Raw genomic sequence first — 27,375 nt, forward strand, 5'->3', positions numbered from 1 at the left:
ACGAGTTGCCGAGCCCACTGTGCTGAGCTCGGAGCAGGAACCGCCACCCGCTGTAGCGAGGAGAAGCGAGGCGGAGGTGGCCCCTTGGCCCGCGGGAACCGGCTGCAGGGGCCGCCCGGCAGGGCCGAGCGAGGCCCGGAGCCCTCCGAGCCGCGATGGCGTCGTGGCTGGGCGGGCTGGGCTCGGGGCTGGGCCAGTCCCTGGGGCAGGTGGGCGACAGCCTGTCCTCGCTCACCGGGCAGATCTCCAGCTTCACCAAGGACATCCTTCTGGAAGGCGCGGAGGAAGTGGGCGGTAAGGGGGCTCGGGTGGGCCTGGTGCCGCGAGGGGGCTCTGCCTCCTCTTCCTCCGGAGCGACAGCGGCGGGGCCTGCGCTGCCCGCACCGGCCGGGAGGGAGCTGGTCGCGGCTTGGTGCCTTTCGAGAATGCTGCTGGCTTTGCTGCCTTTGTTTTTGTTTTTATTCCGCTCTTGTGATCTCAGAATCTGGAGAATACACAAATACAGTCTCAGGCTCTAATAGCAGATGAACCTGTTTTAGGCTTATTATTTAGAGGTTTCTGAATTCCGTGGAGTGTTATGTTGCTCCGGAATGACAGCACTCAAACAACACTCTTTTTCCTTTCTGTTTGCTTAGTTTATCTAAACTCTCAGTTAATTAGGTGATTTTACACCGGTTCCATAAAACTGCAGAGTTGTAGTACACAGGTTGTTTTGCCACTGGTGTGATCTAAGTCTGACGTGTCACAGAGGCAAAGGTTCAATGTTTCTCGTTTTTTTGTTTATATTTCACTTGTGCCCAGAGAAACTTACCGAGTTCTACAATTCCCCTACAGCCAAGTAGAATATGGCCCTTACTTTATAAGGATTAGAGGCTAGAACGATTTTTCTTTAAAACAGAAAGTTAGAACAAAAAAACCCAGAGGCATCAGAGTAAGATATTCTATAAACCAATAGCAAATCTGTTCTAGAATATAGTATTTTCTTCGTATTTTTAATAATGACTTTTGATTGCAATTTTTTGAAAAAAAGTCTAGTAAAGCAGTTGTATAATGTGTATGAGTAGCAATAGATTAATATCCCTACTATTATCATCTTGTAACTATAAATTACTTTAAAAGTTAGCTTTCTCAAAACAATGTCAAGAATAGAAACTACAAAAAGCAGCTAAGACTTTTGAGTAGTCATCTTAAATATGAAATTAAGCAATTCTACTTCGTTTACAATCTCTCATCTCTCATCAAGCATTGTGAAAGAATATTATAGAAACATATGTTGTATAAACCTTGTTGGCAAGCTGATGTAATGTGTCTCATATGGATGGCCTTTTTGGTGTACAGGTAAAATGCTCAGAGGAGAAAAATTCTGACAACTGTGATTTTTTTTTTCCACTTTTCTGAAAGACTTACTTAGAAATGTTTTAAATTTCAAAATCTACAGTAGTTTCGTTTGGAAAGTTATTTTATTTTCCTGAGCTGTGCAGTCATCTAGAGCGTTTGCTTTGCCTTTTTCAAAGATAAATTGTGAACTCACATATTGGTGCCTGAGTTTGTGCAAGGGAGAGATGTACTGATGTTTAGTAGTTACTTCCATGTGTACTTCACTGCTGGATACTGCTGTGAACAACTTCAGTCTCCTAAAAATTTCAGGGTGGTACATTCATATGGGTGACTAGACTCCAGGGTGTAAAAAATCTAGTGCCATCCAAGTACTCTTCTGTAAAATCCTTTAAATACTATGTGGCCTTAACAACACTTATCAAGTACTTCCTTACAGTCTGGGGTTTTTTAATTTCCTAATTGGTTAAAGTTTGCTAGGTTTTATTATTATCCCTTACATTCAGTGTTTTGACTCCCATCAGTTGTTTGTGGATTATGGACTTGCGCGTCTTCCATTTTGCAGTTCTCATGCCTAGATTGTTTCCTCTGTAGTGCTTGAGCTGTCTCAGTGTTAAACAGCAGGTGGGAAATTATGAAATTTAGTATTTACTTGGAAGTTGTACGAATTTCAAATTTTGAAGTATTGTCAAGGTTGCTTTATAGTCAATTCAGGATGATTTCTCATTGCTAAAAGGAAATGTGGTGTTTCTGTCCATTAAAGGTGGGACACAGGAGAAGCAAACATAGTCATTTTGAGGATGATTGATCATTAAAATGTATCTGGAATTACATGTTTTTTCTATTGGATAAACTGGGATGGTAGATGTATCACCTTTTTAGAGACAATGAGTCTTATGGGGTTGATGTTTTGTTGGGTATGGGTGGTTTGGGTTTTTTTCTGAAAATTCAATCACTGTTATGTGTATTTAATGGAATTAATACTTGTTTTGAAACTTTGCATTGCATTATAGAGAAACACACAACTCATAGGTCAGGTCAAGTCTGAAATGAGAAACAGATTCAGGGACACAAAATAGTCAAGTAAAACATTTTTATCTCCCTTATTTTAAAGCTTAAATCCATACTAATCTGTTAGGGTTTTGATTTGATTTAAAGTCTAAATATGAGTGAGCTAAATTAGATGCAGAAAGACTGTCTGAAAAATAATTCTTACAGTGTTCTGATAAAAACAGCTTTTGATATTTACCTAGGAATGAACATGAAAGTAGTCTGAAGTAAGATATGTATTAATAACTGGTATTAACAGATTGAAAGGATTGTAATTAAAATGAAATTTTTCACTTTCAGATACAGCGACAGAACTCCATGTGTCCAATTCTAGACTCAGAGAAATAGAAAGTATTAATGCAGCACAAAAGTTTGAAGTAAGAAATTTTAGATCACTATTTTGTAATTAAAAGCAGTGCATAGGATTTGTTTTGTATGAAGTTGAAATAGTGCACTGAAGTGACTTTCTGCACTCTTATAAAGGACTTCTTGGTCTTGTGACTTTCTTTGTCTCTAAATAACTTCCATGTATGCCTTCAAGCCTCAAGAGCATTGTGAAGTTAAGATACTATTTTGGGGGCACAAATTCCTGCATGTCCTCTTTCTAGTTTCTTGCCATCTGCTTTTGGCTGAGGTCAGAGGGAAAACACTGGATATTAGCTCCAGTTTGTGCTTTGTGGTTGTTCTAAAGTTCTGCCTGTGGATCTTGCTAAGATGTGATTCAGCCCTGACTTTTTTAATTCTTGGTATTTATCTCTGGTTGTCACAGCCCTTTTTTCTGGAAGTGAGCTGGAGTCCATGCTATATAAAAATGGAAAGCTTGGACATGACTGTGATTTTGGGCCCACACATTGCTATTACTGTGTGTTTTGAATGAAGTAACATGTGAAATCTGTACAATTTAATTTCTTTGCTGTCCAGTAGCTTTGTGCTTTTCTGATTCTTTAAGGACTGTTCTGAGTTTACCACCATTCATTTCTCATTTTTGCTAGAATGATAGACTGAAAAAAGTCTGTAGTGACTTAGAAGAAAAGCATGAAGCAGCAGAGCTACAAATAAAGCAGTTGTCTATCGAGTACCGCAATCAGCTTCAACAGAAAGAGGTAGGACACAGAGTAAAGTTTCTGAGTAAGTATGTCCAATAAACTTACCTGTTGTGCTGTTTAATGCCTGTTCTCTTCCAGGGGAAATACTGGTCACAGCTATGGCTTCTTGGTTTGTTAATGTAGGCTAAGACATATCTCATCAAATCGTGTAATTTAAGCCAAGCTGCCAGGAGATAGTTGAGACAAGAGAAAATGCTCTGGGAATGTTGTGCAGCTGTCAGAATTTCTGTTGTTTCTGGGATCACTGTGAGAACAGACACTCTACTGCTTTGTATTTCTGATGTAGTTACTTTAAAAGAAGGCAACAGGAACAAATTCCCATTTGAAGAAATTATTTTGTCTTTAGGTATCATTATTTATCTTTACAATTAATTATTAGGTATCATTATTTATCTTAACAATATACAATTAAAGAGAACAGAGCTAGCTTTCAGAATTCAGGAAATGTCCTTTTGTGTTGGAAACATCAGCATTATAGCCTGTTGTATGAGATTTCATAGACCTAAATAAAGAAAGTTGGCAGTATGATGAGATTTACACAAAAAAGAGTTTCATTTCTGATTTGTTCACAAATTCATGTGGGAACTAGAGGAAGTGGAACTATGAGATGTCTGAAATTGTGCTTGTTAAATACAATAACAGAGTTGTTACAAGAAAATTACATGCAGCTAATTTCACTTTATTGTAAGTAAGTAAATTTTCACTACATTGAGTTGTTAAGCATAAAAGAAATCAAATGTAATAAAAATAACTAGAAAATCATCATATATTGCTTAACTTTCATATCTGAATACCCTCTTATATATTTAATTTTTTTACTATAACTAGTTAGCCTGGATATTGCTGTACTGCTTGTGTATCTTTGCTGCTAAAAAAAACCCTGTGTCTTTGTCTGAGGTACTTTATAACACTTGAGCCAAGGGTGGTTTTTTTCTCCATTATGAGAATGTTTGGAGTTCTTTCTTTTTTTTTAGTGGAAGTGATCAGTTATTTGTGCTGGGAGTGTTGTTTGGTTCACATTTCATAAGGCCACAAAGGGTAAAGTAGAGTGTATTTTGATATTCTTTTTATTCAGACAATGCATTTTATTTTGTGTATGCAGGTGGAAATCAGCCATCTAAAAGCCAGACAGAATGCACTACAGGAACAACTGCAGAAAGTACAGACAGCTGCTCAGACTGCTCAGTTGGCAGCTGGTGTTTTGCCAGCAGCCACTGCATCGGCCTCCTATGTTTCAGAGGTCAGACATTCCTCAGGTTTTGAAGGAGATGACATGGATTTTGGAGATATAATCTGGTCCCAACAAGAAATAAATAGATTGTCCAATGAAGTTTCCAGGCTCGAATCAGAGGTTGACCACTGGAAGCAGATTGCAGTGGTGAGTGGTTTCTCTTCTGCCTTGCCCTTCCCTCTCCCCTTCAAATTATTGTTTTCATTGCATTTGGTGGATTTTTTGAAAGTTCATGAAGAAAAATTTCTAGAAGCAGCATGTTGTTATGGAAAAGCTGAAACCTTTTGTGCTGTCACATCACTAAGGACACATTCAGTGACCAACTTCCAAATGCTTTTTTGTGATGCTTTTATGCATAATTTGTCAAGTTAGGTAAAGGATTTCATGAACATTCACCTAGAATGCTACTTCAGGGTTTTTTTTTTTTGTTCAGCTTTTCAGAGAAATACTTCCCTTCCTCTTGGTTATGTTACTGATTTTTATTGATAGCACAGTACTCTTCAAAGTAATAGCTGGATACTTGCATGCTTTTATACTTCCTCTTCTCTCAGTCCTTGATATGTCAGTTAGAATTCATGGTCTATTGAGACAAAAATAGATATAATCTTTCAAGCTGCTGCTCATGTGAGTTACCATTTTTCAGGTGTAGCCTGATTTTGGAGGTATACTTTTCCCATGTGAAAGTACTCAAAACTAAGCAACCCTGTTGTCTTACTATGAGCAATAACACCCTCACTCGAAACCTTTACCCATTATATGTAGTAATGTGATAATAAAAATCCATGAAAAATGAAAATATTTCCATTAAAATGTATTTTTTTAAATGAAAATTACTGCGGATTTTTATTTTGATTCACGTTAGCTTTGTTGTTTTCCACTTTTGAGTATCAATAGAGGAACGACTTAGATAAAAAATACATCTCTTTATCACAATTTTCATATGGATATGTGGTTTGGGTTTTTTTAGTCTTCCAAAGTGCAAGGCACACATGATGCTGAACAAAGTGAAATATGCAAGCTACAAAATGTTGTTAAGGTAAGATGACAAACTAGTTTCTTGTGCTTTACTCTTCATGGTTTTGCATATGGTCCCATGACTTGTAAATATTTTAACTAGCACTATTATAACATTACTAAAAATGCATGGGGGCATGTAGTAGCATAGCAACACTTCAGTCAGCAGTACAATATTTAAAAATAGTTACTCTGAGAAAGGGTGTTTGTATGATTTGAATATTACAGTATGTTAGCTTGAAATAGTGACATTAGTACTTACAAGGGCAAATCACTTTGTGAAGCTGTTGATGAGTTATGAGACTCTATTTAGATACACTGAAAAATTTCTCCCTTCTCAGAAACATGTTGCCCTTTTTTTGAAGGTGCAAAATATGGATTTTACATGTCATCCTAGAAAGTTACTAAAAATGCATTGTAGTGTATCCGCTTTGTACGTAAGACTTATAATTGCTCTACAATGGTTTAATATTTGGTGTTGTGTAGAGCATACTACTTGTGTAAACATTTTTAAAGGAATTTCTTTCCACACGTTTAAAATATCCCAATCAACAAAAATCAAGAAACTTGACTTCTGTGAGAAATCCACCAATAAATCCTTTAATTAGACTGGGGAAAACTTCTTTTCTTTCTTTTGTATTATATTATTTCTTACATAAGAAGACACTGTGCTGTACTTTGCCATTTTGTTTTTCTAATTATATTTTTAGGAGCTCAAACAGAATTTAAGTCAAGAAATAGATGAACATCAGCATGAGCTGTCAGTATTGCAGGATGCCCACAGACAGAAGTTAGTAGAGATAAGTCGTCGACACCGGGAAGAGCTGCGTGAATATGAAGAGCGAATTGAAGAACTTGAGAATCGGTTACAGCAAGGTCTCTGTTACCACATGCTTTCTGTTTTATTTTATGCAGAGTGAATTTGGGTTAAAATGTTGAATATGCATGTAGCAATACAATATATATCAAATACATGATGTTTAGAATTTGAATTTCAATTTCAGTTCAGCTTTGTGTTTAAGACACATGTCCCTTATCTTTTATTCACTCTTGGTTGGCTTGAGCACTGGAATGATAGCATTTCATCTGTGGCATGTCTCATTTTCCATACATACCAATTGTTGTGCTCTGATTTTTGCACTTTCTGGATTGGTTTTTTAACTTAAACTGAATATAGGTAGGGATAAGAATACTGAATTGAAGTTGAGAAAGCAACAGGACAAAAAATAACTTTTGTGAGAAGTGCTATGTGCCAGTTGGGTTACTTGACAAAAGCTCAAAGGTTGGGTGGTAAGATACTGGAACAAGTTGCCCAGAGAAGTTGTGGATGCCCCACTTCTGGAAATGTTTGTGGCCAGATTGGATAGGACCTTTAGCAACCTGATCTAGTGGGTGGCATCCCTGTCCATGATGATGCAAGGGCCTTTAGATGTTCTAAAGACCCTTCCAACCCAAACTATGCTGTGATTCTATAATTGCCATAAGGACCACACCTTAATGTGTGGCATAACTATAATGTAGAAGCTCAGTAGTTCACACAAATAACTTTTTGTTACTTTGTAAGTATTTCATCCTTTCTAAAAATAGTCATGACTCTTAGGTCTCCTCGAGAGGCTTCTTTGTACAAACACATAAGCTTTTCCTGTAAACCTCTATATTTATCTGGACTTCTAGAGAGTATATACTCTCCTTTTGGAAAAAGAGATCTATTTCCTTCTTGGAAAGAAGGGAAGTTTTTTTTTTTACAGCTTCTCTAACTTTAAAGGTAGTACCGATAGGGAATTTATTCCTTAAACTCAGATGCCTGTTAAAATGTAATGTTTCTTCACTTCACATATGTACACCAGCAGGACTAATTTAAGGAAGCAGAAGGCAGAAGTCTCTTATCTTTTACATTACCACTTATCTGCAAAATAAATACTGCTAGTGGCTTTTGAAGAACTAGAGTATTTTGTATTTTTATTTTGTTTCTTCTGACAACATAATAGGGACTAGGGCAGGGTCAAGTGTTTGAGCTGACACAGAAGTGAATTCAAAAGTAGTGTACTTTCATTTAACTTTTTTTTTCCTGCACTCTTCTGATGATGCCTTTTTGTACTCTCTAACTTGTCTGACAGTTATAGAAGATTGTACAGAAATATGAATGTCACTATAGTATCACAGTATGATGGATCAGTAAAAAGGTTAATTCTGAAAAATGTTTTTCTTCAGTTGAAAACCTTTGTGCATCATTCAGCAAATTATTTGGAACAAAATTTTCCCTATAACAACAATTTGGAAAACCTTTGAAATGTAATTAATTAAATTATAAATGGATTTTGCATCAACCTGAATTAGATGGGATTTGATAAATTATTCTTAGAAAATTGAGAGATTCCAAATCCTGATAAATTAGACTGTCATCTCCTCACCAAGAGAGGTGGGGATCGAGTATATTCTAATTAAATTGCAAACAAAATATGTCTTGCAACAGTTATATTTAAAATTATTTTGAGCCAGGCATGTGAAACTATTCTAAAAGCTCCTTGTCATACCAGTAGTATGTATAGCACAGCTTCAAGTGTTAAACCTTTTGAACCAAGCTTTCTGTTGATGATGATCATGTCTTTGTTTTAGTCTATCTCCCTCTATCAGGAGAAGAGGTGAAAGAAGAGAAGTAAAATAGCTGGAGTGATGGTTTTGGTTAATATTACAAGTAATCTGTTTTGTCTTTTAGATGGTGTGAACACTGATGCTGTGGATGACTCTAAAGTTACTGAACAGAAGAAAAAAGCTGAGAGTCTAGATGGAGGACAGGTGGAAGAGTTGCAGGTTGTAAAGGACCTAGAGGATGAAATAAGAAAATTAAATCACAAATTGTCTTCTGCCAAAGCAGAAAACAAAAATCTTCTGAAAGAGCAAGAATGTGCAAAGCTGGAAAAAATCCAAATAGCACAAGATTATGAAAAGCTTAAATCTGACTTTAATGTGCTTCAAAGATCTGTGGCAGAACAAGATGCTCTTCTGAAAGAACAGAAGCAGCTCCAATCAAAGACATCATTACCACACGATGTTGTCACCCTACAGCAAGCATTGTTAGGTACTAAGACTATGATTTTTTAAATATTATTTTTATTTTTAGTATATTTTCACAGGTTTTCACTTTTAAAACTCAAAATTTATTTTATGAATTTAAAACTGAATATGAGAATATGTACCTTTAAAGTATTGCTGTTTTAGAAAAGGATTATCCATTGGAGTTAGGTGAAGCAGAAAAGAGAATGTTGTTAGGACTAGCATAGTTATCATAGGGGTTTCTGATTAGGGAAGTAATCATGTCTGCCCACTGTTTGGTAGGGGTATTTTTCTTTAAAGTAAGTAAGCCTCAGTAGAAGTTGTTTGTTTAAATTCAAAAAATACATTTTGTTGTGTGTGTATAAAGGTACTCAGTTGCTAATATCTTCTTCTTAAGGAATCACTAACATACCTGTTTAAGAAACATATCTGTAGGTAGAAAACATTTTAATATTTCATAACTGTTAAACTCTAGTGCCAAAGTCCCCCTAATGTGGGATGAGTTGTGAAAGTAATACTCTGCTTTGAGGTGGTGACTGATGGTAGGTTTGAGTCTTTCATGGCACTGATGCTTGTCATCACAATATGCTGTGAAACTATTCGGAGCAGCAGAGTTCTATTTGGGCAAGGTGGGAGAATGTTTTTATTGTTGTTTGAAAATTAGTAAATTATCTTTTTTATTTCATTTTCCTTTCTAGAAGCAGAAAATGAAATAGCAAGACTTTCCAGTTTAAATCAGGTAAAGCAATTTCTAAATTAAGCCAACAAAAAAGTTCATAACAATAGTAACTGAAAACACATTTTGGTGGCTTGTTTTTTTGTTTGGTTTTTTTTTTTTTTTTTTTTTAACATTTGCATTTCGACATAAATAACATTGTAATGTAAAAGGAAATAATTATAGTTTAATTCTGTAATTATATGTCGAATTTATAAAAACAATGCATTTTTACTTGTGAAACTCCACAGTGTATTCTATTAGGAAAACCATTCAAGTTCCACCTATCTCATTGTTACCTAGAAAGCTGTAACATAGATTTCAAAGTACTAATAGTACATTCTGTAAAATATGTCATTTTCACTTCTGCTTTAGCGTGTTTCAGTTTTGCACTTAGCAGTTGTGAAATATTTCTCTTCTATGTAGGACTCATAATACTGCATCCCATCTTACTGATGAAGTGTGAAGCAGTGGAGCATATCACACCTGTAGTTTTTGGTGTTGTTGTCCTGGTCCTTTATGGACTCTTGGATATGAGAGATTTGGTTTATTTAACTTTGTATCCAGTAGTATTTTTCAACTAAGTTTTTCTGAATTTTGCATTCATTCAAGCGTTCCCACAGCATTGTTCATAATGATGTTATTTAGATGCCCTTGATTAAAACTTCTGCCTCACTATGCAGCCTGCCATGTTTAGGGTGACTCTTGCAGTTATAATAGTTTACCCCGGCTGTCAATCCGTACCTCTGAGGTGGATATAACTTCTTGCCATACCATGAATTTCTGTGCAGAAGTTTATAAACTGCACTCTTAAACCAGGCGATGAAGAAATAAATGTGTATGTATGAATGGCAGAGAGAAATACTTCCCAGCAAAGAATTTTTAACTGGGGTAGTATTTATGTAGGCTTAGAGATTCCAATGTAATTTCACCAAGATAAAGTCTGATATTTACCTTTTTTGTTTTTATTTGAGGGACTTGAGAAGGAACTGACAAGTGCACAACATAAACATGAGAATATTCTTTCTTCGAATACAGAGGATCAAAATTCAGAAATAAATCAATTAAGACATGATTTGGAAAAGAAAGAACAGGAATTAGATGAAAGTGTTGCTGAAAGAGAAACATTAATAGCAGAGTTGGAAGAACTAGACAAGCAGAATCAAGAAGCTACTCAGGTAATAAATACTACAAGTAATTATTGAACTGCTGAATAAATGTTTTGAATTCTGTGTCTGTGTGTTTGTCTTTTAAGTTGATCTTTGAACATAGATAGCAGGAAAATATAAGTTATCTTTTTTGAGGCCTAAAAACAAATACTTGGGGCCAGTATTTCTCTATATCTACCATCTCAATGTGAAATTCAGAAGTGCAAATAAAACCCACTTGTTATAGACAAAGAAGTAATACAGTGTGTCAGCTATCCATAAGAGGACGTTACTTTATGAAGTCCAGTTAAATAGTCCCTGATTTTTCATTGCAACATTTCTGATGAAATTTGTCCTGGTAATATTCTGAGCTGTCGTATGATAGTATGCACTACAATGATTTTTGAAATTTTTCTTTTATAATTTTTAATTATGTTGAATATTTAAGTTACTTTATTGCAAGTTCTTTGTAATATGAGCATTCGTGGAGTAAAAAAGTCACCAATTATGTATAATCAGAATAAAATTATACCTTTTTGTCAGAGTTCCAGTATATTTGACCTGTAAATTTGAGTTGCAAGACATGTGTTTTCAATTATTGATTTACCAATAAATAACCTATGAAATAAATCCAAAGTTGAAACAAAAGGTTGAAAATAGAATATACAGATAATTTAAATGTAATGCCACCCTTTTTTTAAGCAATGGATGTTTGCTGAATTCCAAATGTCTTGACAAATTCTGACAGTTCTTTTTTTTAAGTAGGTCTTTTTTTATTTCTTCATTTAGGTAGTTGAGGTTCTTTTAGGTATGGTGTTCTTCTTTTTTTGTAGTGAAGTGTAATCTGTCCTTATATGATATTTGGTTTTAATTAATTTAACATTGATTAGTTGATCCTACTTGCCAACTTATGTTGGCAACTAAGAAACATTTTTTTTTCTCTCAGCTGGTTTTGCTACCTTAATGAATTCTGTTTTGTGTTCATTTCCAGCATATGATTGCACTGAAAGAGCAGCTGTCAAAGCAACACACAGAAACTGATAGTATCATCAAACAGCTAAAACTTGACATAGATTGTGAAAGAAAGAAAGTATCAGAATTAGAAACTGAGAAGATGAAAACTATTAAAGAGTTAGATAGTCAGAAAGAAAAACTAAGCCACTGTTCATATGCACTTAATGATTTGCAAATAACTAAGCAGCAGCTACAAGACAATATTAAAGATCTTCAGGAACAATTAAGGAAAGCCCAGGACTGTAATTCACATAGTAAAAAAGAAATTGGAGAGTTGCAGCAGAGACTAAAAGAAAGAGAAGAGGAACTTCATGTATCCTTGAGCAAATTAACAGAAAAAAGTAATGAGGAATCTAACTACACTTGTCAAGGTCTGATTCTTAAAGAAAGAGAAGCAGAAATTGCAAAACTACAGAATAATGTTTCAGAAAACAAACAAATAAATGAAGATCTACAGAAATCTCTGTCTAATCTCAGAACAGAAAATGCAAAGCTGATAGCAGCCATTGAAGAACTAAAACAGGAGTTAAGTGATGCCATTTCTGAGAAAAAGAAAGTTTATTTGGAAAAAGACACTCTTGTGGAGGCTTTGAAAATGGAAAAAAGGCAGTTAGAGAGTGAATTAAATGAGACGGAGAAGAGGCTTTTGGAACAAGCACATAAATATAAGCAAACTATTGAGGAGTTATCAAACACGCGTAGTATGGATACCACTGCACTGCAGCTTGAACACGAGCGCCTGGTTAAGCTTCATCAAGAGAAAGACTTTAAGCTTGCTGAACTTAAAAAGACCATTGAGCAGATGGAAACTGATCATCAAGAAACAAAAGAGATGTTGACTACTAGCTTAGGAGGACAAAAGCAGTTGACAGATCTCATAAAAGAGAAAGAGGTATTCATTGAAAAATACAAAAATCAAGCCTTACAGGTGAAGCAGGAACTTGAGGAATATATGAAAGCTTCAAAAAAACAGGATGTCTTAAAACAGAACTTGGAGGAAAAAGACAGAAGTCTTGCAGTCATGAAGGAAGAAAATAATCATTTGAAAGAAGAAATTGAACGGCTTAAGGATCAGCAAAGTAGATCTACACCTGTGGTTGAGCCCAAAACTTTAGATATTATTATTGAACTTGAAAGTGAGGTAACACAGTTAAAAGTGATAAAGAATAATCTTGAAGAAGAAATAAAAGTTCACAAAAAAACAATAGAAGATCAGAACCAAGCAACAGTGAAACTTCAGCAGTCCCTGCAGGAGCAGCGAAAGGAAATAGACGAGTCCAAATTGCAATGTGAGCAAATGAATGTCACACATGAAAGACTCTTTTTAGAAAAAGATGAGGAAATCAAAAATTTGCAGAAAACAATTGAACAAATTAAAACTCAGTTGCACAAAGAGAGACAGATTATTCAGACTTATTCTTCTGATCTTTTTCAGGAAACCAAAGTTCAGACTCTTAATGGAGAAAATGGAAATGAAAAACATGACTTATCTAAAGCTGAAATTGAAAGACTGGTAAAAGGTATCAAGGAAAGGGAGATGGAGATTAAGCTGTTAAATGAAAAGAATGTTTCTCTAAGTCAGCAAATTGATCAGTTGTCTAAGGATGAAGTTGGTAAACTTACTCGGATCATTCAAGAGAAGGATTTAGAAATACAAGCTCTTAATGCTAGAGTTTCCTCAGCTTCCTACAGGCAGGATGTTCTTTCCCTTCAGCAGCAGCTGCAAGCTTATGTTCTGGAAAGAGAACAAGTACTAGCAGTTCTAAGTGAAAAGACAAGGGAAAACAGTCAGTTAAAAACAGAGTATCGTAATATCATGGACATGGTCGCCGCTAAAGAAGCGGCTTTGGTGAGGTTGCAAGAGGAGAACCGCAGGTTATCCAATAGATCTGAAAACAGCAGTCAAGACATGTCTAGAGAAACTATTCAAAACCTATCCCGTATCATTCGAGAAAAAGATATTGAAATAGATGCCTTAAGTCAAAAATGTCAAACCTTACTGACTGTCTTGCAGACATCCAGTACAGGTGCTGATAACGGGGCAGGGGGTGTGAACAGTAACCAGTTTGAGGAACTTCTGCAAGAACGTGATAAACTAAAACAGCAAGTCAAGAAAATGGAAGAGTGGAAACAACAAGTAATAACCACGGTCCAGAACATGCAGCATGAGTCAGCTCACCTCCAAGAAGAGTTGCACAAGCTGCAAGCACAAATTTCAGTTGAAAGTGATAGTACTTCAAGGCTGCAGGTAGATTATAATGGCTTGATTCAGAGTTATGAACAGAATGAGAAAAAGCTGAAAAGTTTTAGTCAGGAATTAGCACAAGTTCAGCACAGCATAGGACAGCTTTATAACACTAAGGATCTTCTCCTGAGTAAACTGGATTTGGTAACACCATCTGTGGCAACAGCTGCCACCGTTTCACAGCTTTCAGGTGTTCAATGCAGTCCTCCTGAAGCACTTGAGGAGTGTAAACTCCTTCAAAATGAGTTGGAACAACTGAAAAAAAAGTTACAAGAAAAAGATTCAACTATCAGGATTCTTCAGGAGAACAATCAGCGATTATCTGATTCTGTTGCTACAGCATCAGAGATTGAAAGAAAAAGTCAAGAAGGGACTGAATCAGAGATGAGGCAGATCAAAGAAAAACATGATGTGTTACAGAAGTCACTAAGGGAAAAAGATATATTAATTAAATCTAAAAGTGATCAGTTACTTTCTGTGAGTGAAAATCTTAGTAATAAAGAAAATGAAAATGAGCTTTTGAAGCAAGCTGTAACTAATCTAAAAGAAAGAAATTTAATTTTAGAAATGGATATTCGAAAACTGAAAGAAGAAAATGAAAAAATAGTTGCAAGGTGCAGGGAAAAAGAAACAGAATTCCGTGCACTTCAGGAGACTAATATGCAATTTTCAATGATGCTGAAAGAGAAAGAGTTTGAGTCTCACTCAATGAAGGAAAAAGCTCTTGCTTTTGAGAAGTTGTTGAAAGACAAAGAACAGGTATGTAAGTGCATACTTACCACTATCTCTTCAAACTAGACAAGTTCAAAATAATATTCTTCCTGGATATTTTTCTGTGCTGCAAGGCTATAGATGTCCTACCCTTTTCCTTGTTAGATCAGTAGCATCTTTACACTCTTCCTGGCAAAGACTATGCCTCTGGTAAAATCATTGGCCATGTTTGAAATATTTGTTTATGTTTTCAACAGGGCAAGACAGGAGAATTGAATCAGCTGTTAAATGAAGTTAAATCAATGCAGGAAAAGGCTGTTACTTTTCAGCAAGAGAGAGACCAAGTCATGGTAGCACTCAAACAGAAGCAAATGGAGAGTAGTGCCCTGCAGAGTGAGGTACCACCAAATAATTTATAGTTGCAAGAAATAACTGAAAAAAGAATAAGAAATTGCATCTGTAATATTTTTTGGATTATTTTAGTAGCAATCACTTGTTAAAAGCGCTTAATACACTTGCAGTGTGCTTCAATGGATATGTGTTACATTTTTTTGCTTAATTTTTTTTTTGTATGAAGTGGTAGTCCAAGCAACTTAAGGTATGTTCTACACAGGTACAGCATTTGCATGAGAAGGAGCAACGCCTAAATCAGGAACTGGAGAGGCTGCGGAATCACCTTTTAGAAATGGAAGACTCGTACACCAGAGAAGCTTTAGCTGCAGAAGACAGAGAGGTCAAGCTAAGAAAAAAGGTTTTGATTTTGGAAGAAAAACTTGCATCCTCATCTACTGCAGTGGAGAATGCCAGGTAGTCTTAAATATCACAGTTAACTAAACTGGTGCTGATGCCTCTATTATACTGAGCTGCTATCCTGTAACATACTCAGCACTTGAAAAAACAAAAAGATACAAAGTTTTGTTACTCAGAATCACAAGGGTGATTTGAAATATACTTGGCTATTGTCAAGAATTTAATGTATTTCTCCTTTCAGTAGCAACTATTGAAACCTTGCATCATCAACGGTGCTTAGAACTAGAAAAAAAAATCCTTCACCCATTAATTTAGTTGTGTGTTAAAAAAGTTTGAAAGAATCTTATTTTATACACTTCAATGCACAGATGTGCATTGTCTGTGACTGTCATGCCTTGTGAATTGCTTTCAAGACACATACACATTTGTACTTTGTGCCTGATACCATGGAACGTATACACTGCTGAGAACTTCCTTCTTCATAGTGTAAACATATGGCGCAAGATGCACTAAATTTCTCGGGGGTAGCAGAATCTGTGAGGCTAGAATATTTTTGCACAATGGGAAATTAAATGGAGCATTCCGCTGTTAGTAAGTAGCAAGATATACTGAGTTCTTGGAGACTGGGGCTAAAAGTAAAAACTGGTAGAAAGACCTTTAGATTCATAGTAATTGAAACAGACAATTAGGAAGATACGGATTTTTTTTATGATACTGTTACAATAATGAACAAAAACTAGGATTTTTTTCTAATGTGTTTCAAGCAAAAGAAGTTAATTAGGATTTTTTCTTTGATTGCCAAAATTTTGTTGCCAGACTTCTTTTAAATTTCTTTTTAGGTTGGCTTTGTTTGTTGGTTTTTAAAGAGGAATCGGGGAAAATGCCATAATTTTTGTAAATTGAGCTCAAAAATTTTGATAAGCTGTTTTTTGGTGGGATTTAATTTTCACTGTGATAACTTCTGTTATTTAAGTAATGTATCTTTTCATTAAGTCATCAGGCTAGTCTGCAAGTTGAATCTTTGCAAGAGCAGTTAAACCTAGTTTCCAAGCAGAGAGATGAAACCGTGCTGCAGCTGACCATCTCCCAGGACCAAGTGAAGCAGTATGCACTGTCTTTGGCCAACCTGCAGATGGTACTAGAGCAGTTCCAACAGGGTAAGGTTTGTCAAAAAGTAGCAAAGATTGCAACAAGTATTTTGCAACTGGAATAGTTACCAGATTTTGGTGCTTTTGAAGTATTAGTTACCTTATTTCTTTTTTGATAGCCTGAACTTCAAAATCTGTTGTCTATTAAAAAACTTTAAAAAACAATTCTGTGAAAACTGTTGATCAATATCGTATTTATGAAATTTGAATTCCACCTCTACCTTGTGAAGACCAGATATGATAATGCTGGGGTTTTGCAATTGCGTGTCCCAAGAACAGTTACATATTGCAAATTAAGATAGTTTTATTTTGTCTCTAATTTTAATTCTTTAGAAGAAAAAGCTATGTATTCAGCTGAGCTGGAGAGACACCAAAAACAGAGTGCAGAATGGAAGAAGAAAGCAGAAAACCTAGAAGAAAAAGTTGTATCGCTGCAGGTGGGCTGAATAATGAAATTGAACAGTGTGAAACTAAATTGTAATTTTTCACTGAGCAAGCAAAGTAGCATTCTTCTGCTGACCCTCTATTTTTGAGGGTGTTTACAATCCAGTTATTTGAAAGAAAAAGTAATTGCAATCTCATCTATTATGTCTGATGTGTGTAGTATTAGGGTAATTGTGATAGTGATCTCCCTGCTTCTCTTTTTGTCCCTTTCCTACCTTCTATTTTAGGTGAGTTTAGAGGAGGCAAATGCTGCTCTGGATGCAGCATCCAGGCTTACTGAGCAGCTTGACATCAAAGAAGAGCAGATTGAAGAGCTTAAGAAAGAAGGTAACTACATTTTTTTCATTTCTACTTAAAATATTTCAAGCAGCTGAGGAGGCAATGTAGTATTCCTAGAAACTTACCTAAATTCATATCCTATGAGAGACTAATTCTGTACCACATTCTGAGGACTTCCTTGTTTATAATGCAAACATGAAAAAGTATGTTTACCTTCTGTTAGAGATCTTTCTCAAAAGAATGACCTGTAGAAGTTTGTTGGGATTTGGGGTTTTTTCCCTGTATAAACACCAAGACACTTGATTTAGCTCTGTAAGTGTCTTTTAAAAAAGTTGGTGAAATACCAAATGTTGTCAGATTTCCACAGTAGTTACCATATTTGACATAGATACAGGAGTACAGTGAGGTAGAGATAAAGGTGTGCAGTTGGTAAGAGACATAGAGGCAGCAGCTCTTGCACAGATGTGACTTCCATCTCTGCTGGATGCAGTGGTAACTCATGCTTTGAACATATGCAACTAATTATTGCTACACCTTTATAAATGATAATAAGTCTTACTCTTGTAATAAGTGATGTTTTCTTGAAGCATTCTTGCTTATGACAGATAGGTGGTGTGAGATCTCATTTGAAAGTTTTCAAGATACCAGCAAGAACTCTACAAAAGAATCTATTGCTTTTCTGCTACATGTTTGAATGTGTACTTACTTAAATCTAAATCTCTCTAAGTGCAATTTGGCATCCGGGTGGGCATCATAGAAGTGCTCCCTGAGTTCACATATGAATTTTATAAGCGAAATTAAATTTCAAACTGCTACGTAATGTACAACTACTGATCTGTTTTTGAATTGACTGATCTGTATATCTATGTCTCACTACTGACATTCACAGCAAAAGTTCACAAACACGCTGGATTGAAATTAACTTTGGCATAGGCAAATACTGCACTCTTAAATGGGAAGTTCTTCATTACTGTTTAATTTTGATGTTAAACCCTTGCATAAGAAAGCAGGAGGGGTTTAAGCTCAGAGAGGATACTGAGTATCAAGAAGTGTTGTATTGGCAAGCAATTTCTTGATAAAATGGAATTGTTGCATAAAGAAAACAGCACTTTAATGTTGTTTGTACAGTAAATCATGATTTTTATAGAAAAAAATAACACTTCGTATTCTCTATTTATACAAGAAAACATAAAATGTCTTATTGCAAATTGGCCAAATACATTCCCAGACACAGTTTTGTTAGCCAAATCTTTTGAAGGATTTCTTCATGGATTTTTTTGGCAGAAGAAGTGATTTTAATGGAAAAGTATAAGATGTACCAGATGCAGTTTTCTGGATTGCCATAAATGGTTAACAAATTATTGGAGACTGTAAATGTCTGGTTTACAGCAGTCCATGCTGAATTTTGGCTCGGGACCTTTTTGTTACTTAGTCTTTTCATACACTCGAAGTACATGTTTAAGTCCTTTTCAGTTGTAGGATTCTATTTTAGAGGGAAATGTTCCATTTAAAAAATATTTTTAATGATAAGATTGCATAATCACTGTGGATGGAATATAGCTGTGTAGCGGTCCTGAAAAGTTGATCCTCATCTATATAAATTTTTTTCATTTAAATTATTAATACTTTTGTTTTAAAATCCATCATAAAGAAATAAATGAAATGAATAAAAATTGAAAAAACAATTCACAATTGTCTTGCTTTTTAGAGAAATAGCAACAGTGTAAAATTTAATTGAAATTTGTTTTCAAATGCTGCTTATTTATCTTTTTGTGGCATTAGTAGTATAACTCTCTTTATTCCCTTCTGTTCTGTGGACATCCAAATAACAACTCGCCTATGTATGCTCCTGCAGCTGTATCATTCTACAATTATATTATGTTTTCCTTCAAGTACTGGTGTTCTATTTAACCATATTTACCAAGTAGCATAATTTTAAGTAAATGTAAACTTTGAAACCATGGATTAATTCTCCTGTGCCTCACCCTTATGTGTTGAGAGAGGAGTACTGAAGAGCAGTCATATTACTGGAATGGATTTTGATGCATATGGATATAGTTGTTAAATGATACGTTGTTGTAAAATACATGTTTTGCTTTAGTTTTTAACTTGCTTTGAATGAGGAGCTTACTCTGTGTGTTCCTTGAATAGGAACTTTCCCAGCATGACATTAGTTTGTTCTATTCTGTGCTCCTCAAAATTCATATTTGTGAAGTAAAGTGTTTGTATAAAGATGTGGAGTATTTGAACAGGGCGTATTAGGTTGTATCTATTTCACAGACTGGCTCTTTGATGTGTATATATATGAAATCTCTGTGTGAATTCTCAAGGAGTTAATTAATTAGTGTTAATTTAGAACCATATTTTGTCAACATAGTTGTGGCATGCATTTATTAAAGATTGAAAGTTGTGGAAATGAGTGGAATCCTTTCTATGCACCACAGAGTATTTGAAGGTTGTAAAAATCCATAGAAGTCATTTTTCTTATAAAGATGTTGAGGCTTTTTAGAAATTAACTATGAGATAGATAAACAAAAGTGTATCTTCTGTGGCTTTTTAATTAAGTATTTTTAATTAACATGAGCCCAAAAAATGTTAAAAACTAAGTTGATCAGCAGTTTTTCCAAAGGATTTGGAGGTAAGCATTACACCTCCTAGGGAGAGAGGAGAAAAAGTTCTTCCTTTCTGCTTATATCTGTAAGGTAGAGTTGGTCTTCACATGGACAGTCATGTTATAGTATATTTGTCAAGTATTTGTGTGTGAATAAGGCTTAGTTGTACTTTTATTAGGCTTCAGAGGGAGTATGTTGCAGAACACCAGTTTGGTGAGAAATGACGCTTTTGCAGTCTTTATGGCCTTAGGCCACCTCACATTCATTGACTTAGAATTCTGGCCTGTTTTTCAGCTTTCAGGCCATGATGCCTGACTGAAGTTTCGCCATTTTTCTCTCAGTCTTGTTTTTGGTTCATGGTAGCTGTGGCATTTCATCTCTTCCATTCATGTTTTTGTTCCTGAAAGTATGGGTAATCTGGCATATGTCTGCCTCTCTTGTTGAATTATGAAGCACAACACTGTTTCTACGATGCATTAGTGTGTCCCAGCATGCTGTTTCCAGGGCTTGCATCAGTCACAGGAGTGGGAAGGGTCCAAGCAGAACAGACCCTCAACAAGCTCCTGATGTTGTTGTGCTAGCCAGTAATTCATCTAGGAAACTTGAGAACTCCTTGGTGTTTCAAAGGCTGTAGCAACCTGATAGTAGGGTACACAGAATACCTGGGCTTGGATAATATTGGAGGTTATGGGCAGAGATCCAAAAGACCTGATGCCAGCATGGAGTTTTGTCATTTTTGAAAAGATTGCCACCACAGGACTACAAGCCTTGCTGAAGAGTTTCTTTCTAGTTCTGTATTATTTAGATAGAAAAGAGCAGTTCATCAGACCTTCTGCTATGGATTTATTTAATGTGTGGTCCTATACCTCAGCTTTGAGTATCATTCCTGAAATTTCAGCTTGTGGTTTTGAGTAACAATGACTTACTAAGTTGACTCTTTTTTTAAAAAAATCACATTAATTTTATGGTTTTGTTTTTTTACTTAAAAGCACCATAGCAATATTTATGAAAGTATGTATTGCTGATCAATTTTGCAACAGTGTTTCAAAGATTTTGTTTCTTTTGCTGTGACATTACATTTATAGGTGAGATCAAAAGAGAAATGTTAGAAGATGTGCAAAATAAATTAATGAACCTTATGAACAGCACAGAAGGAAAAGTGGACAAGTAAGTCTTTAATGAAAGATCTGGTCTGAGTTTTTGGGTTTATTCCTCGCAATGTACAGATGTGGCACTCACAGTTGCAGGTGTAGTAAAGGACTGTACTTCTATATGTTGCTTTGTAATTACACTTTTATTATTTGACATTTTTCAATTGCTTGGTGGTTGTAAATAGTCTTTTTGATTAGTAAAACCAATAGATATGTGACTTTGGCTCACTGATGTGTTTCTTAAGTAGAAGTGCACTTCTCTAGCACGAGCTCTGCAAATGGAGATAAAGAGTTTTAATGAACATATTTTATAATGTTCAGGGTGTGAACAGCAAGCCTTTTCATGTATCTGCATCACCTGGATGTCACGTAAATCTCTTCCTTGGTTCTTTTTTTTTCTTTTCTACCCAACAGAACTGAAACAGGAATAGGCAGATGGGGTCCCTTGCCCCCTTCTTATGTCTTGGTTTGGGACTACATAGAGTTTTCTTTTTAAATGCTCTGCTGAATTAAGATCTTAGAACAAGCATTTTCCCTGACTGTAGTATGTACATCCAGATTTGCTTGTGTTACCATTCAGTTTCCCCTCACTGCCTACAATATTGCTAATACTGTCCAAATCCACACTGTGTAAGAAATGTAATAACTTAGAGGAAATTGGTGAGGTACCCTTTAGTTATTTGTATTTGATGTGTTTATTTGTATTACTGTAAATTAGGCAAGAGTATGAGGAATAAATGCATCAATATTATGGCGTCAGCTGTTACACAATAGCAGCTTGTATAACTACCTTCTTATATTCTGCAGATTGTTGATGAGAAATCTCTTTATTGGACATTTTCATACTCCAAAAAATAAACGTCTTGAAGTGTTAAGGTTAATGGGAAGTATCTTGGGACTGAAAAAGGAGGAACTTGATCAGGTAATACTTTGCAGAAAACTAGGCGCTTTTTTTCTCTTTTCTTTTTTTTTTTCTTTCTTTTTTCTTTCTTTTTTAAATTTTTTTTTCTTTTTCTTTTTTCTTTTCTTTTGATAATGTTGTTTTAATAGGGTAGATTTCATTTTGCTGAGGAATGCTAATGCAGAAAGGAAAGGATTTTGTGCTGTTGTGTAGAGTAGCTGTAATATATCAGTTACAGGAAAGTAAGCCTGTTATATATGTACCAGTAGTTACTGTGAAAAATGTGAGGCTTATGCTTTTAAATAAAGAGGCAAGGTTTTAGATTGCCACCTCTTTGGGAGGTAGAGAATATGCTTTTGACAATAATAAAAATTTGTATTTCTTTCTAAGAGTGCCATATTATGTGTCATTGCAGCTCATATTTATTCACTTCCTTTTATGTGCAGGTTTATTTTTGTTGTTTCCTAACTTTGTTTTCTTTAAATACTTCTCTAGTTACTATCTGAGGAGCAAAGAGGAGTTACAAGATGGGTGACTGGCTGGCTTGGTGGAGGAGCTGGGTCAAAGAGTGTTCCTAGCACACCTTTGAGACCAACTCATCAGAACATTTTTAATAGTGTAAGAATTAATCATTCATACTCTTGGTTTAAGTGGAAAAATGGAGAAGTTACGTATTAATGCTCATGATTGGTTCATCAGTATATTGAGCTGCATTTACTGGTGCTGCTGTATCTTGCGTTGTTTTGTGCAACAGCTTTGGCAAAAGATTTTTTCCTGCACTAAGGAAATATTTAGACATTGAAAATGATACAGTGATAAATCTTGTCTTCTAATGCAGAAGACAATTACTGTTCCACTGGTTCCTGGCATCACTCTTCTTACAGTATGGATTTCCTCTTGCAAACTGTGAATGCTGAAAGTTAAATGTATGTGAGAGTATGGAATTACACAATTCTCAACAGTATAGAATACCATGACATTGTGTTTTCTTGACTGTGTTCCCATATGTCCTTTAAATTTAAATTGAAAAGCTTTTTCAGCTGCTGCAGCTAGTTCCTCTTATGTACAGCATATAAAACTGATACTTTAAGTTTTTAAATAGTGTAAAGCAACAGATCTTATAGCATGATCCATGGCAGCAGTTTACCTATGGAGCTTTCCATTTTGCAGGCCAGTAAATAATGTACTCAAGAACCAAGCACTGAGGGATTAGGGTTTTTGGATTGACTGGTTTTTTGCTCAGTTGAGCTAGAAATGTTGAGAATGGAACCCTGTAAATCATCTTGAAGTGTAGGGATTGGTTTTTTCTCCCTAAAATAGTGCAGGCACATAGGCCACTAAAGGACTGTGGTCTGATTAACTGTAGAAGTAAAAGAGAAAAAGTAGTGCTTTTGTGTGAATAGTACAGAGTTTACTAAGCCAAATTTTATCTTGTCATGGTACTGACACCTTAATCATTCCATGCTTCCTTTATTTGAGATTCTTCATGAAATAAAGCATACACGGGCTTTAAGAGAAAAGATTGGGTTTTATGTGTTTCTGGAGGAGAGACTGGTTGAGCAAAGACTAAGGAAATACTGTGATGTCAGTAATAGCATAGAATTTTAGAAATAACTGGCTTAAATCAATAATGGAACCATGGTAGAAGTATGTGTGTTATCTTTAGAGTTTATCAATTTTATATAAATGCCCCTTAGTGAGACAACAACAGAGAATGTATTTTGAAAATAAATTTAATTGTCACTCACTGAGGACTGCTTAGTACTAAGTACAAGTAAAAAATTGATTGCAGGCTGTTGACAGCTTTTTATTTTATGTATATATGTATTTTTGACTTAGTGCTTTTAACCAGAGCATCAGTGAAATATAATAACTAGTAGCTTCTTATAGTCTTTTTCAGAACTCTTTGTGAAATTCCTTGAAACTGAATCTTGCCCAAGCCTTCCCCCACCCAAGCTCTCTGTTCATCACATGAAACCTTTAGGAGCAGCAGGAACTGCTCAAACTAGCAGTACTCCACCCAGCAGTCAAATGCAAGGTAACATTCTAATCTCTACACAGAACATAAATAACTAAGGGTAGAATTTTCAAGAGGATTTTAATGCTTCTGTGCTTCCTCACTTGTAAATTATGAACTTGATATCTCCTCCCCAGCCATGTCCTACTTTGTCTTTTTTTTTTAATTCTTCTCCTATCTCTCCTTCCCACTGCATCTATACCATACTTTCTAAACTCTCAATACAGAAGATTAGAGGGACCAAATTCTCTTTGATATAGGAAGGATTTAACAGCACCTGTGAGAGCCAAACAGTTGCTGTGTAGACAACTTCATGGCGTAGCAGTGGACCCACAGCATCCCTGTTGATCAGCTTGTGTTGAAGTGAGTGAAGAATGCAAGTAATACAACTTCGCAGTGCCTCTCTGATGTGTAGAACCTGATTTCTCAGAGAGGACCAGAATAAAATCAACTAAGTGTATGGCCTGGTATGAAATCTCAGTTAGCTGTGCAGGGGTGTTGACTTTTCCTAAGACAGAGAACAGTTCAGCTTATATTATGCGTGATAAATTAATGTACTTTTGTCTTAAATAATTTAAAATTCAAATCTTCAATTTAGCTTGTCCAGTTTGTTCTTAAATTTTTTTACATATGTTTAAGACTTCACCTTAATATAGGGCTGCTGGTTTGCAGAAGCTTGTTTTGTTTGAAACTTAGCTGTAAACTCAAAAGAAAATTAAAACAAAAAGCCCTGAACACCAAACCCCTACATATTATATGTAAGTACAGAGACAGAGAGAGATGCTAAAAAACCCTCTTTCAAGTCACCTAAAATAGTTGGATGTTACAAAGTGCTGTTTATTTATGGGGGTTTTCTTGGGGCTGACCCTGGGGAAGCTGTGCCATGTGTGGGGAAACCTTCCTGTGCTCTGCACTGTAGTGCAAGTGCCCTTACACCTCTGCACAGTGCTGGAGTGAGTGTGACATACTTCATGTCTGGCATTGCAAAGGTGAAGTGAACTGCAAAGGGTTGTCATGCTGCCTGTCACGTGTGCACATTTTCTTGGGTAGCTTGAGCTGTTACAGGGTTTTGGTGGTGGACTTGGCATTGCTGGATTAACAGTTTGACTCCAACCTAAAGGATTCTATGGTTCTATGAGAGTAGTCAGAGACAAGAAAAGTCTTTGAAGGTGTCTACAGTCCATGGCAAGGAGATTTTCAAGGACTTACATATTGCAGAAGTAATAGGCAGTTTTAGAACGTCTCTCTGAACAAATGCTGAAAATTTGGATAGATTTAGGAATGCTTCTTAACAAAGAGTTCTCATTGTTGGTTTGGGTTTTTCTATATTCCAGATTCTCCAGTCTCGGGAATGGGTAGAAGACCAGATGCAAATCCATTTTTAGCACCCCGATCTGCAGCAGTGCCTCTCATAACACCAGCTAGTAGTTCTGGACATCTGCTTATGAAACCTATTTCTGATGCATTGCCTACTTTTACACCACTGCCAGTGTCCCCTGATGCCAGTGCTGGTGCTGTATTAAAAGACCTCCTAAAACAATAGATGATCTTGTATCAGGATGAGGATGGTAGCACTTTAAGGAAAATGAGAACACTATGTTGTATATAATTTACCACAATGAGGCCTTCTGTAAAAAGTAATGTATTTGATTGCAATTGTACCTTGCTTTTCTTGTACTTAAAAACTTATCAGTGCTTCAGAAATTCTAATGGTGGAATGAATAATTGCCTTCTGTATATCAGGCATTCATTTTGGGTGTGGGTTAAATATTTAACTAAGAAAAAAAAATCTATCTTGTTGCTAGATTGTCACAAGAGAAATTAAAGGATTTTTAAACCTTAGGTATACTGGGTTATTTCAGATATGCATAGACAGCATTAACTCTTTGGTGTTGAGATTTGTTTTTCCATTAAAATGATCTGCCACCTACCTTCATAAAAACAGAGCTAAAAAAATGAATTAAACACCCAATTTATGGTGTTTATTTAAGGTACTTTTGGACATGTATCTCTTATTTACAAGTTTGATTGCATTTGGGGGCAATTTGAGGCACATTAATCTCTTTGCACAATGATTTGAGGTACCTCCCCCCCCCCGCCCAGACTAACAGCTGTTTTCAGCAGTCAAACCCATCAGCGCCAAGGAGTTAACTATGGAAGTGAGGCTTCACATCCATGTGAAGAATGGGTAATTTAGCAAATGATACATTCACATATATAAAGACACTGTGCTCTAATGGTCCAAGGTGTATATATGAAAGACTTTTTATCTTGCAAGATTTTGTAGATCCAAATAGAAACTTAAAGCTTGAACACATGTACAGAATTAAAAGGGAGGAAGGTGCTTGCTTATCTCAAATGTGTAAATAGGTCTTTGTACAACCAAGGCCAAAGTCAATTATTCTGTAAATTTTGCTGTGATATCTTGTACACTTTGTTTAACAGGTAAAGAATGAGGTTGCATACTAAAGAATAAGAGTCATCCTCATAGTGAATCTGAGATAAAACATCTTCAGCTTAAAATATGTAATTTCTAAGTCTTTTTATATGCCTCTCCTTGTTAAGTCAGTGTTAAGATAACTGTTGTGCAAGTTCTATATTAGAACTGTCAACCTTCTTCATTTTCATTAAGGTTCTGGATAAAATTGTTGTAAGAGTTATATTTAAATAAAATTAATTAGTGAACTTGTACAGAATCAACCAAAATAATGCAAGAAATCTTTGCATTTATTTATATAAATAGAGGTCATATCATGAATTTCGTTTATTGCCTTGAAACCTAGCAAAGGTTTTTTATTTGCTGTACTTACTTTAAGAGCTGTTTGAAACCCTTTTCTCCAATATAGTAATGTTTCATGGAAGACTTAGCAAATTTGTAACTGGATAGACCTACCATATTGGATTTTGATTTTAAATTTTTTACCCAATTATGGGCAGTTTGATTTCTGAAAATAGAGCAGCCACATATTTACCAAAGTAAATTCTGTGTTGTGTAGTAAATGTAATGAGAATCTCAAATTACCTCAGCTGAGAATATTGCAGTTAGATACTTCAAATGTACATCTTCATTTAAACTGGACTGGGACAGCTACCTTTTTTTTTTCTATTTAGCAATTATAGAGAAAAGTGAAATCAGATGGCTTCTGTGCAATCTCTCTTGGTCTTGTAGTCATGTCTGTTTAATGGTATATAGCTGCTTTGCAATAAAATTGCCTTTTGGTGAGCCAAAGCAGGAGGAAATGGTTAGTTTTTAAAAATTATGTGACTTGTGTGTTGTAAATTACAAATGGAGTCATGCTGCTCACAATTCTCTGAAGATACTAACTGAGCAGTTCTTAACTTTTTTAATGCATTTTTTTCTTCTTTAACTGCAGAGAACTTAATATGTACACATTTCTCTTTCATGAAGCTTTCTAAATTCCAATAAAGAAAACCTAGTAAGACCATTTA

At 35.5% G+C, this 27,375-nt stretch overlaps 1 protein-coding gene across 5 annotated transcripts; it reads left to right on the forward strand.

The window, feature by feature from the left end:
* On the forward strand, positions 1 to 27,375 carry TRIP11 (thyroid hormone receptor interactor 11). 5 transcript variants are annotated; one of them, XR_008431617.1, is made up of 21 exons: positions 33 to 294; positions 2,686 to 2,762; positions 3,378 to 3,488; positions 4,594 to 4,869; positions 5,690 to 5,758; positions 6,447 to 6,612; positions 8,453 to 8,815; positions 9,489 to 9,529; positions 10,480 to 10,683; positions 11,645 to 14,671; positions 14,881 to 15,021; positions 15,237 to 15,430; positions 16,367 to 16,530; positions 16,855 to 16,958; positions 17,193 to 17,292; positions 20,942 to 21,023; positions 21,815 to 21,929; positions 22,404 to 22,526; positions 23,799 to 23,946; positions 24,186 to 24,288; positions 25,260 to 25,341. XR_008431617.1 is itself a non-coding variant. In XM_053946522.1 (20 exons), exons 1-20 carry the CDS (start codon positions 156 to 158, stop codon positions 25,466 to 25,468), a joined length of 5,853 nt encoding a protein of 1,950 aa, XP_053802497.1. In that variant the 5' UTR covers positions 33 to 155; the 3' UTR covers positions 25,469 to 27,375. The 5 variants fall into 5 exon arrangements, 4 of the variants coding, with proteins under 4 accessions (XP_053802499.1, XP_053802497.1, XP_053802498.1 ...); XM_053946522.1 differs by lacking the exon at positions 24,186 to 24,288 and having other exon boundaries at positions 25,260 to 27,375; XM_053946524.1 differs by lacking the exons at positions 2,686 to 2,762; positions 24,186 to 24,288 and having other exon boundaries at positions 1 to 294; positions 25,260 to 27,375.

Source organism: Vidua chalybeata, chromosome 6 (genome assembly GCF_026979565.1).
Source record: "Vidua chalybeata isolate OUT-0048 chromosome 6, bVidCha1 merged haplotype, whole genome shotgun sequence".
Taxonomy (NCBI): domain Eukaryota; kingdom Metazoa; phylum Chordata; class Aves; order Passeriformes; family Viduidae; genus Vidua; species Vidua chalybeata.